The sequence below is a fragment of the Juglans regia genome, chromosome 9 (assembly GCF_001411555.2).
Source record: "Juglans regia cultivar Chandler chromosome 9, Walnut 2.0, whole genome shotgun sequence".
In the NCBI taxonomy this organism is placed as follows: domain Eukaryota; kingdom Viridiplantae; phylum Streptophyta; class Magnoliopsida; order Fagales; family Juglandaceae; genus Juglans; species Juglans regia.
The window spans coordinates 17,713,091-17,725,519 of record NC_049909.1 but is presented as its reverse complement, the minus strand read 5'-3'; the positions used below and the strand labels follow the sequence as shown (position 1 = coordinate 17,725,519).

Below are 12,429 nucleotides of genomic sequence, written 5' to 3'. Positions count from 1 at the left end.
GAGTGGCACATTTAAATCGTTTTTGGATCCTAACAGACTCAAAGAAGCAATCAATTTAGGCTGCACCAGACTTTTTTGAAAGAAAAATTTTATTCATAAGTACATGGCGAGATTCAATTTGCAATAAAATTTTAAAATTTTAAATCTTATAAATCAAATATTGCCATAAGAGTAAAGTGGAAGATGTCTTCTTCGCACCGGCTTGCGAGTATAAAAACTCGACTTCTCAAGACCCAAAAGCGACCACAACCTTGCAAACCTGATATGTTCATCCAACCCTTAGAAGCAAAAGGGTCTGTCAATCCGTAGTGGCAAGTGATAGAAACAAAAATATGAAAAACTTACAACGGCACAGGAATAAACATAACATTCTGACCTGATGGTTTCAATTTTTGGTCATTGGAGGGAAACTGAGACCACCATAATTACAGAAATATAGTCACGAATCAAGCAGGCAACTTCTACATAACAATAATGGTCGCAAACTGCCAAATATCTATATGTAATATGGCGTGACTCTTGATATTCTATCAAACACATTCAGGCGATGCCAAATCTTAAAGAGATAACCCCTTCAATATTGAGCCTCCATCTAAGAGCATGTATTGTAAGGACAAAATGCAAGTACAAAAAGCATTTATATCTTTCATGATAAGTGATATTTTCTTGGAGATAACAAAGATATTTTCTTGGAGACTTTAAGGCTTTAATTGAATTACCTCATCAAAAGATCAATTGGCCAACTAGACAGCAAGCAAAACAAAAAACCACCCAGTGGCCGGTGTGACGGTAAATTTTTGGATAAGTGATATGCTAGCTCTAGAAATTCATTTGTCACTACAACCGGTTAAATGCAAAATGATCTCTCATGCACTTTGACCATATGAATTTTCAAGGATTGGGACCCCTGGTCCATACACCAAACTGCAGCGCTGGCTGAATGAACGTACGAGTTGAGAGACCACCTCCTTGAAGAACATGGATGCTACCTGACAATCAGAAAGTTATTGCCACAATTAGAATGTTTCTAGCCACTCTACATCATAACATAAAAGCCCAATCTTCAATGTCAATTCCTTATGGCTGAAATGTTCACAGAATTTAGTACATATGACCGTTCTAACTTTGCAACAACTTAAATGGGGTATATTAATCAAGAATTGTAAGAAACAGCAGGCATCTAGACGAGCCATGGGATAGACTTATGACCAAATCTATAAGACATAAAGACATTAAAATTGTGATTCTATACACCTATAAAAAATGTATAGAATTTGATAATTACAATACGCTGTGATCATAATTCTATCCCAGGGCTCGTCTAGATGCCTGCTGTTTGTTTCAATTCTGGATTAATACCCTATTTAAGTTGTTGCAAAGTTAGGGTTCAGAATGGTCATATGTACTAAATTCTGTGAACATTTCAGGCACAAGGAATTCACAAGGTGAACATTCTGTGGACCTTTTCGCATGTTGGCAAGGTTTCGTGGGGAGACAAAGTAGTGTAGCTGTGTGGAAGATGACCCCTTTGTGCTTGATATGGTGCTTATGGTTGGAGAGGAATGGGAGGTGCTTTGAATATAGAGAACGTTCAATAGGAGAACTTAGGGAGTTTTTCTTTGGCACTTTGTGCTTTTGGGCTAAGGCTCTTGTAGGGAATGGAAATAATTTTCATGTGTGGTTTTAGTCGTGTCTTGCTCTAGTTTGTATTTAGGTGTACTCTCTTGTATACTTCTTGTGTATTTGGGCTATGCCTATTTACTTGGAATAAAATTCTCTTATTAATTATAAAAAAAATGATATTGTAATTCTATACTGCTGTAAGATGTCAGAACACATCAAATTAAAGCTCAACAAGACTATCACTGTTGGGTAAATTATTTATGTTACCTATTAAAAAAACTGATTATATTAGTCAAGAACAAGTGGAGAAGTGCATTTGAAAACGTTGTGCAATTGGTGCACACCTATCAAACTAAAAGGGAAAAGCCTTTGAGATGGTTACAATGCTCATCATGTTTCAAGGAACTTAAAAAGGCATGGTCATACAAAGATTTTATCTACGCTACAGGTAGGACGAGAGAGATGTAGCCACCTTAACTCTCATAGTTAAGAAAGGGAACAAGTTGGGATAAGCAACCTGATGGAGGGGATAAATCACTAAGAAAAGAGGGAAAATAATAGAAATTAATGAGATCACCTTAAGGAAATCATAGCAATCACAGAATTCACCCCAAGATGATCACACAAGTCGTGGCAGTGTCTCAAGGAGGTAGTGGAGGTGGTAACGATACAAAGTGGCAGTCACAACAATGACAACTGGGAAGATGGATACAATGACGCTATGGAGATAGCAATCATTGGGATGGAGGTATTCTTGGAGGGAGTCTTAAGGTATTGACGATGTCCATAGCAAGACCATATTGCCAACTGACATTGGTACAAATGTTCCTCATAGGGAACTGGAGATGCTGTCTCAATATTTTTATTCTACCTGAAGAAATCAACTCCCTGAATTCTCAATAAACATAACATTAAAGTTGACAATAGTCAAGAATGAAGGAGAATCACCTGTCGGTAAAGCGGTGACTGGAACTTAAAATCCACCAAAAAATGAAGGTTACAAGTTCCTGGAACTGGTCCCGGATTGAACTCCCATATGTTTATCAAGTGGTCAAAAATGGCACTATCCTTTGCAGTTGTCTGAACACAACACATAACATAGAATTACTTCATTAAAATCAAATATAGAGGACCAACCTATGCATATTACTGATGCAAGGAGTAAACAAGAGATCTAAAACGTGATCCAGTAGTGCAAACGTTATAACAGAAAAAATTATGAACCCATGCACAGGATGCACAAGAGGCTGGTGCTCAAATACATAAATTTGAATGTCAAATTGCTGCTTGACTTGATTTGGCTTGACTTGAATGCCAAGCTGCTGCTCTATAGGTCTACCACTCTTTCTACAAACTTTCCGATCATACAAAAGCTATAATAATTACTAGCAAATGACTAACTTAAAGAAATTGAAAATATAATAATAAATAAAATAATAGACAAATAATTTTAAATAAAGCTGGTTACCTTTATGGACTTCGGCCTGCTCAACTCTACATGCGAAATGTAACTTTCAACAAGAAATTTGAAACCAATCTCGAGCTCAGCATCAAAAGACCCATCAGGGTGTTGTTTAAGTATCTCAGACTGCCGACACCACGGGACAAAACCATTATACAAGTCAACAGCTGCAACTACATCAAACAACTGCTCTGGAGAATACCTAATGAACAACGATTCTGTCAGCCCAAGTCTCTGTGACTAGAAATCAAAACGGTCCCAATACTGACATAATGCAACCAAGTCACATCAACACACCATAATCACAAGCCCGCCAATGGCTAACCTTCATTGACTGCCGATTGCAACTGAAGAGAAAGATTCAGATCTATAAAGAAATAAATGGTTCGAGTTCAAGGTTAACTATGGTCTTAAAAACTGCACTCAACCACACTGAAATCGTTTCATTTAATATTTCAGTCCCAAATCGTTAAAAATCACATATATAATTCACAAGCGTCACAAATAAAACTAAGAAACACAATAGCAACCTCGTCATGAAGTGAAATATTAAACCAATGAACTAAAAAATAACAATTAGACCTCAGGTGGGTAAAGCACAAATTTTTAAACCAAAGGCTGACAACTCGAGCTCGGCCAGAACCAGAGGTAACGTGTAATTTCCAAGAAATAACTTTAGTATGCAGCTTCAGATTTATAGTTGATATGTCACGAGTGACAATGCATTCTATCAAAACGAAATCGCTCCAAACAATTAATAGTAAACTAAAATGGCAACTATACCAGTACCAAAGAAACAAACACCAGAGCTCGTGAGAAAGGATGACTCCCTCAGAAAGGTTTGTGACAAAAATTACCCCAAGACAATCCTCTCCTCGTAAACTTTCGACAGGACACCGCCCTCATCACCGTCACCACAACCAAGAAACCGCCTCGTTTGAACTGTGTGACTGTTATTAAACAAACTCCGCAGGGAAACTTGGAGACCATTAAGACCATCGGCAGAATGACGGACCGAAGGGGTCTCGATACCAGCGATGCTACGAAAGCATCGCCTCTGATCAAATTTCTGCAACTGCCGGGTGTTCTTAACGGACCTAATAAAAAGCCTGAGACTGTTTTTTGAGGTCGACATGAATGAAGGCACCACCATTAATTTTGACCAGTTTGATAACCCAAAACTTATAGTTTATAAGCTCGATATGGAGGCAAATCAGACACACCTTGAATTGGATTGACCCCCCAAGATTTTGGGAAGTCCCCCAAAACTGCAAGATTTTAGATCAAATGGAACAGAATTAATGGGTAATCTTAAACCTCTTTCGTTTCGGGAATAAAATACTGGTATGGGATCATGGGAATGGAGCGTACCTGTACGGCTCTAAAGGAACCTCCCTAGAATTGTGCGCCTCGTCGAATGTGGGGAGAGAGACAGAGAAGGGGGTATAGCGAATCAGCGATTCGGGCGGGTTGAGGCTTAGAGATGATTCTTAGGTGAATAGCCCAAGCCCATACATTCTCGAACATTAAAGGCGTCGTCCGCGTGCTAATCGCAGGTTGACGACGCCTTTAAGGTTCCAGAAGGCTAAACAATTCTTTTCCAGGTTGTCGGCAGATTCAAGAAAAACTAACTTTTTTAATTAAATGGCATAGTTATATTGATTGATTGTAAAATAGTTATAAATTTATTATTTTTGTAATTTTTTCTAAAAAGGAAAAAAAAAAAAGTCGGACTGAAAGTTGAGTACTCTTAAATAAAAACTTTATGTGCACATTTATGCGTACTCTGCGTATTTTACAAATATGATTAGTTGTATATTTTTTTAATATAAAATAATTATTTTAATCAAACACATCGTTAAAATATGCATTAATTAATCTTGATGTTGCAACGACCATATGTATACATAATGATAGTATGGGCAATAGAACCCTTTGAATGGCCCCCGCATCCCTCGGGCATTTGATTAAGTTATTGCATGCCTGGTTAAATTTCCCTTTCAGTCATCTTTTGCTTCTTCTAGCCGCTTGTTCTAGTGGTATGTGATGATATAGGCCTCCCAATGCACCCCTCTTCCCTACCAATTGAGTTGCAACCTTACAGATATTTGAGCATACCACGACCCTCCACGCTAAGTTTAGTGGCTTGAAGTTGTTTCTTTTTTGGTGCCTTCAACTGCTGCAACTTCTTACTCATCTGCCGCCATTAACATGTTCATTTGGGTTTTAGGAAAACAGTAAAAACATAGATTTCACAAAAGACTTGCATAAACATAAAGAACACTGTCGTCTGGTTAAGACATGCAATTGCAGACCATGGGAGGTTTGGCCTTCTAGCAATTTAACCCTTTCCTTGTTTAAGAACATACTGTAACTTCTGATGTCCATTACTGGTCTTAATACAGATATACACCATTTACTTTATCAAAAAAGTCAAATTACAGATATACACCATAAACTGGTCTAACAAATTCACGAAGGATGAACTTTCAGTTTCGACTAAAAAGGCATCATTTAGACCTTTTTAGTTCCATCTCACATCTCACTTCTCAAAGAGCGGCAAAAAAAAAAAATACTTCAGACTGGTTAAGGAACTAATTAGAAGGAATAAGGTATAAAAAATATCAACTAAAAGAACAAGAAAAGAAGTTAAATATGAAAACTGAAAAACAGGAGCTACAAGCGATCCACATGGCAATCAATAAACTTAAGTGAGAACCAAAAAAATGACCACCTAGTACAACCTCAATAAAAAGAAGGCCCCATATTATAGAACGGTGTTAGAGTCTTTGAGCAGGGTTAGCAAAGCAATCAGAGAACTTTTGAAGACCAATATGATATGGGATTCTACCTGATATTCCGATATTAGAACCTCATCATTTTGCTTTGCTTCTTGCCAGAACAGCTCATCATCGAAAACCATATATAAAGAAATTACATAGATAGCTTAAACCAAGTCCAAGCTTCATAAAGGTCCACAGAGCAACCCCAACATTATATATGAAAGTAAAAATCAAAGCACCATATATTGCGAGTGACACAAATAACAAACCATTACCAAAAAGAAAGTTCAAATGACATGCTTGATGTGCATTATTCTCAGATAAGCATTACTCAAACCTAAACATAAATTTTATTTTTAATGGGGGAAAAAACCTAAAAATTAAGGTTTTCCCAATAAAGCGCTCAAACAGTAGAAAAGAGTGTACATCTCCAGTAAATCCTATTAATTTGGGGATTAACAGAGCTGTGCAAGTGACTCCTTGTTCATCATGCAGGGTAAAGATTGTTAGTGACAGATGAAAGTCACTTCATGAACCTTAGTGGAATTAAGCAACACAAATATCTTTAGAGGGAACTTGTGTTTGACGTTAGGTTTAGCTCAGGAAAGAAAAGCAAAGTTAACAATCTAACCTAGACCGCTAAACATTATTAGCCCACATATGTTGAAACATTGCTTCTTTCAGATGTGAAATGAAGAAAACCAACTCATTTGTGTCCAAATTGGAGTGGACCACCATCAATGAGAAGTTACAGATATTCATCACTCCATTGAAACAAAGTTATGGACATGCCAACAAAACTTATTTTCACTTCATTCTTGTATTTAAGGTTTCAGCATAGAAAAACCAACCTTCAAACGACGCTGATCTTGTACAACTTGTTTTGCACGCGCTCTAATTTCATCAGGATCAATCTTTGATTGTGGGCGCACCACAAAATCTAAGGGTGTTGCTTCTGGTCTTGTAGCATGCAGCCTGGAAGAAGATTGGCCTGACTTGTGTTCCCTGTACTGTAGTAAAAATTAAAAATATATTTTTTTTTATAATTAAAAATTAAAAATCTAATATGAGATGGTGCTTGAAATATGGTTCACAGAAAATAAAGGAGCCCAGGAGCAAAAATATGCCTGTCATGATGCCTTACCGTGAAAATTCATCCAAATCAAGATCACCATCTCTAGATTCAATTCCAGCAGGTTTATTTGCCTGCCTACTAAAATTAGGGAACAAAATTACACAAATAACACGGTTTATGTATACTTGTATGAAAGAAACATGTAGGATAATAAGCAGAACAGTTCACAATAAGTACTTCTTCACAGGAGGTCTTCGGAAGGGAGCCCTCTCATCATCAACGTTTCTCATCTCCTCAAATCTTGTAGTCTTATTAAATATTGGTCGACTCTGCACACAAGTTCACAATTACAAAAGATTTCAATACTGCTAACTATAACAGGAAACTCATGTATGATCTTCAAGGATTATTAAAGAAGAAAATAGAATGACTGCACATTAAATAAAGTGTATGCAAATTGCGATCCCCATCCCAAGACTTATGGAATCATGAATTTGTGACAGAAATAGCAACCCTTGTAAACAACCAATTGTGTGACCAAAGATCAGTGTGGCACAACCAAAAATAAAAGGTTTGAACATTTCAAGTCAAATTTTTATCATCATAAGGGAGTGCATCACGGTTTCCATGATTTTCTTGAATCGGTTGTTAACATACTTGGGTGTCTCTCATGGGCTATGCCTATGGCTATTATTCTCATCAAAAAAATCTTTTATTACTCATCAAAAAAATTAAAGGGAACCAGGAATGTATGATGATGGTAGAACGGAGTCACACATATCCACCATCATTTGCCACTAATACTGTTCTCTGCCAAACAAGTGCCATAAATTTCGAAATAGAAACAAAATGAAGGCAGGATGAGCATGCATCAATAAAAAATTCATCATGGACCCAATACATGTACCAAGACTTTCCCATTACTGTGGTCATACCCATCTGTATAAATTTTACATTAGAAGAGTTAAAACACATTTCAAATTACCCATTTATCAACCAAATCCTTTGCAAGTTTTCTGTTGGATGTGGTTTCCTCATCAGATTTTGATAAAAATACGATGACCTGCCCAATAAGAGAGAACTTCAGTCAAAATGCTTTCCTTCTACATCCAAGCTGCAAAAGTTTTGAAGTAGCTTTCACAAACGGATTCCTAACCTTTCCAAGACCACTCTTTTTCAATTGCTCTCTTCTATCATACTGCTCTAGATCGATGAGAAACTGCATAACAGAAGCAACATTTCAGATGGCTACACATGTTACGTCAACGACCATTACTACAAAATTACAAATCATAATGCAGAGAACCCTGACCATACTTCAGTCAAAATATTCAAAATTGCCACACGGATATTAATGTTTGGTAAGATTCCATCAGGAAGAGGCTCAAGCCAATTGTTTAATAGATTTAGCACTCCATGATCAAAGAATTCTTGTTGAAGCTGCTTCCTGCACCAACAGCAGTTGACAAAAAGTATAGAATGGTCTTAAATCTAAGGATTAAAAATGCTATGTGAAGGCAAGAAAACCCAAATAAACAAATTACAAAAAGCTTACTTTGAAAGGACCTCGGTCAGAAGAGGCAGTTTTTTGAGTTTATTCACTGTCTATTGAGGTCTGCATCCTCTTCTGCTGTGACCTCGAGCTCAGCCATGACATTCTCAACCAGCAGAGCTATGTCCGCAGGACTTCTCTCATTCTTCTTTCTTTTCTTACCCATCTTGAAGAGATCATTAATTTCTTCATCTTCTTCACCCTCCTCAGCCTAGAAACATCCAAATGATAAACCAATAAATTCATCAAGGTCCCGGCACACATCCAGAACCAACAAAGATGTGTTAATGAGCATTTTAGTCAATCAACAACATGGGAAAAAATGATATCAGACACAGGCCTCTAGAACAACAAAAAGGTTCAAACTTCAAATTTTTTAATTACAACAAACATTTTGTGTCTTGAAATATTCTAGCAAGACCTTCTTTAAAAAATAAATAAAATAAACAGAAAAAAGGAGTTGCGAGCCACAGCATTATGCCATCACTACTTTATGTGAAACAGATAAACAAAAAAAAAAAATACCAACCTGAGGAGCATCACCAGGAGATCGGGGCTCATTGCCACTTCCATACCCATCGGCAGGATCTACACTTGTGTCATCTATGAAGCTATCATCATCCACAGTCCTCAAACCCTCTTGATCATCCTAATCCATTCAGAGACTGAAACAATCAGAACCTTCAACCTATAGAATCAAAAGCATAATCATATATAATGGATTGATTGATGATTAGATCCGCTGAACCAAACTTAGGGGCAACAACATTTATGAAACTTCTAAGGTTGTAAGGTAGTAAGGTAGTTTCACCATAGAACATAAGAAAATGTTTGGCTTTCTATAATCTATTTTTGCCAAAGAAGACCACGTACAAACAGCCATGCATGCCACAAATTACATTTGAATACTAGAGAGTAATATATTTCTGAATAAACAAAATAGTAATTGAAGAAATTAATGATGACCTAAAAAATGAATATATAAATGCTGGAAATATCACAACTGATCTCTGAGTATTCTCAAATTGGACCATCTCAATCGCAAAGAGACCATATTAATGTTTAGGGTTTAATTTAAAATAAAACGTGCAACAAACTTAGATAAATACAGGTCTAAAAGAAGTTAACAGAAGCGTTATTATTATAATATATAGAACTTAATTCCATGAACAATTCATTGACCTCTAATTAGGAGCTTATTTCACAAGCAGAGAAAACGAGAATAGAAACATTTACTACACCTCGGAATCGGCGCCGGCAAAGGTGTCCCACATCTCCTTGACCTCACCATCGTGATCATTCCCGGAAGAAAACCCTCGCTTGGAGAACTTACCGGACTCGCCCTTCCCCGAAGAAAATCCTCTCTTCTCCAACTTATGCCTCTTTTCCTTTTTCCCACTAGTCCCGACACCCTCCTTCCTCTTCTTCCGATTCCTCTCAAAACTCTCCTCGTCTTCGTCCTCATCTACCAGGCTAGGAACCACGATATCCTCCGCCGTGGTGGTCTCACTCTTCCTGATCAGCCGCTTCCGGGGCTTCGCTTTCAACGACGAGGGGTCCGCGTCGTAAACCGGCGTCTCCGACTGCTCTCGCCGCCCCCCGCTACCTTGCCAGTCTTCCTGAACGTCGTCGTCGTCGTCGTCGTCGTCGTCATACAATACGTCCCGTTGAGGCTCCGGCGACAGCTCTCGACCCGAATGCACATCGTCGTAGTCCATCAACGGCTCTCCATCCTCGTCACGGTACCTGGAAAAAAATTTACGCCCTAAATTTCACGAAGAGAATCATCAGAAACCATATATAGCTCACAAACAGAAAGACAAACATACGGATCGTCCTCGTAACCCATCTGCAATGAAGATAGTGAGTTAAACACTTCAAAACATCAGTGCCCTGATGCCTACGAGGCACTGATGGCTTCGTTTTTAGAGCTCGGAAACGGAGGGAAAGATCAAAAGAGAAAAGGATAATGCTGGAGCTCCCGCTGGGGGCTCCGGAGCTCTAGTATTTCATTACGTGTATTTTTTAATTTTTTTTTATATAGATATTTTTAATAATTTTAAATATTTTTAAAAAATAAAAAAATTTATAATATTATTAAATAATACTTGCTTAATCATGAAGTAAAATATAAAATATTTTTTTATAATTTTTTATTTTACTTTATAATTAAAGAAATATTTTTTAATAATTTTTTTTTACTTTTTAATTAAAAAATATTTTTAATGATATTTTAAATTTATTTTATTTTTTAAAAAATATTAAAAATTATTATATAAAAAACAACTTAAAAAAAAACACATACAATATATACCTACAGCCCCCAGCGGGAGCTCCAAGCGGTAGCCCCCAGCGGGGGCTGTAGCACGATCCAAAGAGAAAAATAGTCCTCTACGCCTACGGTGAGGATCTGTGAAGTTCAGTTCAGGCTTCGGGATTTTATGCACACGTGTGGGTGAGTCCCTGCTGACAAAGCATATTTCGAGTATGATTGGCGATATGTACGAGACTATTATTTATCTACTCTTCGTACACTATATTTATTTTTATTTTATTTTAAAAAAAATTAATTTTATTTTACTTAAATTAATTAAATTCTTTTATTTATTATCTATATATTATTCATTTAATAAGAAAATAAAATTAAAAAATCATATATGATGCGATGAATATAATTTTTCTATAGTTATTTGGCTCTACACCACATATTGTTGAGTATAATTTTTTTATTTTAAATTTGTAATTAAAATAAGTTAAAGAATTATTCTACTTAGCAATTTTATACTATATACTTATTGAAATAAAAATAATAATAAAAAATAAAAATAAGTATACAATATAAGACTGTTAATTATAATTTTTATAAGTTAAAATATCCATAATTTTTATGTTTAGTGAATAAGTAATATAATAGGCTGTCGCATCGGCAATTCATTTGACGTGGTAATAATTATATTTATAAATTTATTTGTTAATATATTTGAGAATTTTATTGTCTATCTTGAATTTTATCACTTTCAACTGCTTAAAAGTTTCATACTAACGGATAATAAGATACAATTATTTTACAATATGTTAACGTGACAGTGTCGATTTATCAACAGAAGTATTTTAATCAAAAAAATCTCTAACAAAAATAAATTTATAAATTTATGTGATATGTTATATTATAAATTATATATAACGTATCATATAAAATCACGTCTGTTTGTAAATTTACTTTTATAAAATATTTTTATGATTATAACACTTTTCTTTCATCAAATATTGTAGAAAATAATTATAAAAACATAATATGTGTGTCATTAATTCATATTAATATGAGAAAAAATATTTACAACTGCGAATTGTGTAACTGCCACATAATCGCTTTGAAAGAATATAATAAAACATGAAATCCATATGAAAAAATTAATTTTTTAATAGTAAACTTCACTCTTTTCAAATCGATTACGTGACATTTACGCACTTCACGGTTGTATGTAGAATTACTCAATTATGTGTGATTGGAAGGCCCTGTTTGGATTCATATTTGATCTCAACTAATCACATCTTATCTAATCATTACAACTTTCTTAAATCTCTACATAAAATATAATAAACAATTTAACTTTTTCAAATCTCAAAACAATAATAATATTTTATTAAATTTTCAACTTTCATATCAACTCACTATCTAAATCTCACCAAAATCCATGATGAATAGTAGTATTAATCCAATTTCTTATAAAGACAAATGTTATTATGCTGCCTCTGTTATATCGCTCACTTGTCCTATTGATGGTGTCATGTGGTTTATTAAAATATATATATATATAAAATGGCGTCCGAAAATACAAAAAATAATAGGGGTGAAACCATAAGTTTGTGTTTTAAATTTTTTCTAATAAATCACGTGACACCATATGAATGGTAGTCATGTTAATGGGAGAGC

General features: G+C 35.4%; 1 protein-coding gene, 1 non-coding gene and 1 pseudogene across 2 annotated transcripts; all 3 read right to left on the bottom strand.

Annotated features, from left to right (window-relative positions):
- Positions 1–359: 359 nt before the first annotated feature.
- LOC109014276 (coenzyme Q-binding protein COQ10 homolog, mitochondrial-like) lies at positions 360–4,575 on the bottom strand (the record flags this gene model as incomplete). Its single annotated transcript, XM_018996683.1, has 6 exons — positions 360–989; positions 2,572–2,703; positions 3,092–3,287; positions 3,943–4,200; positions 4,309–4,353; positions 4,457–4,575. Coding segments are annotated over 6 exons (873 nt in total), but the record flags the coding sequence as incomplete, so codon positions are not given.
- Positions 4,576–4,915: 340 nt separating this feature from the next.
- LOC109014274 lies at positions 4,916–10,472 on the bottom strand (annotated as a pseudogene).
- LOC118349517 lies at positions 5,892–5,971 on the bottom strand. Its single transcript, XR_004802474.1, has one exon. It is a non-coding gene; the product is annotated as a small nucleolar RNA R160 (small nucleolar RNA).
- Positions 10,473–12,429: the final 1,957 nt, after the last annotated feature.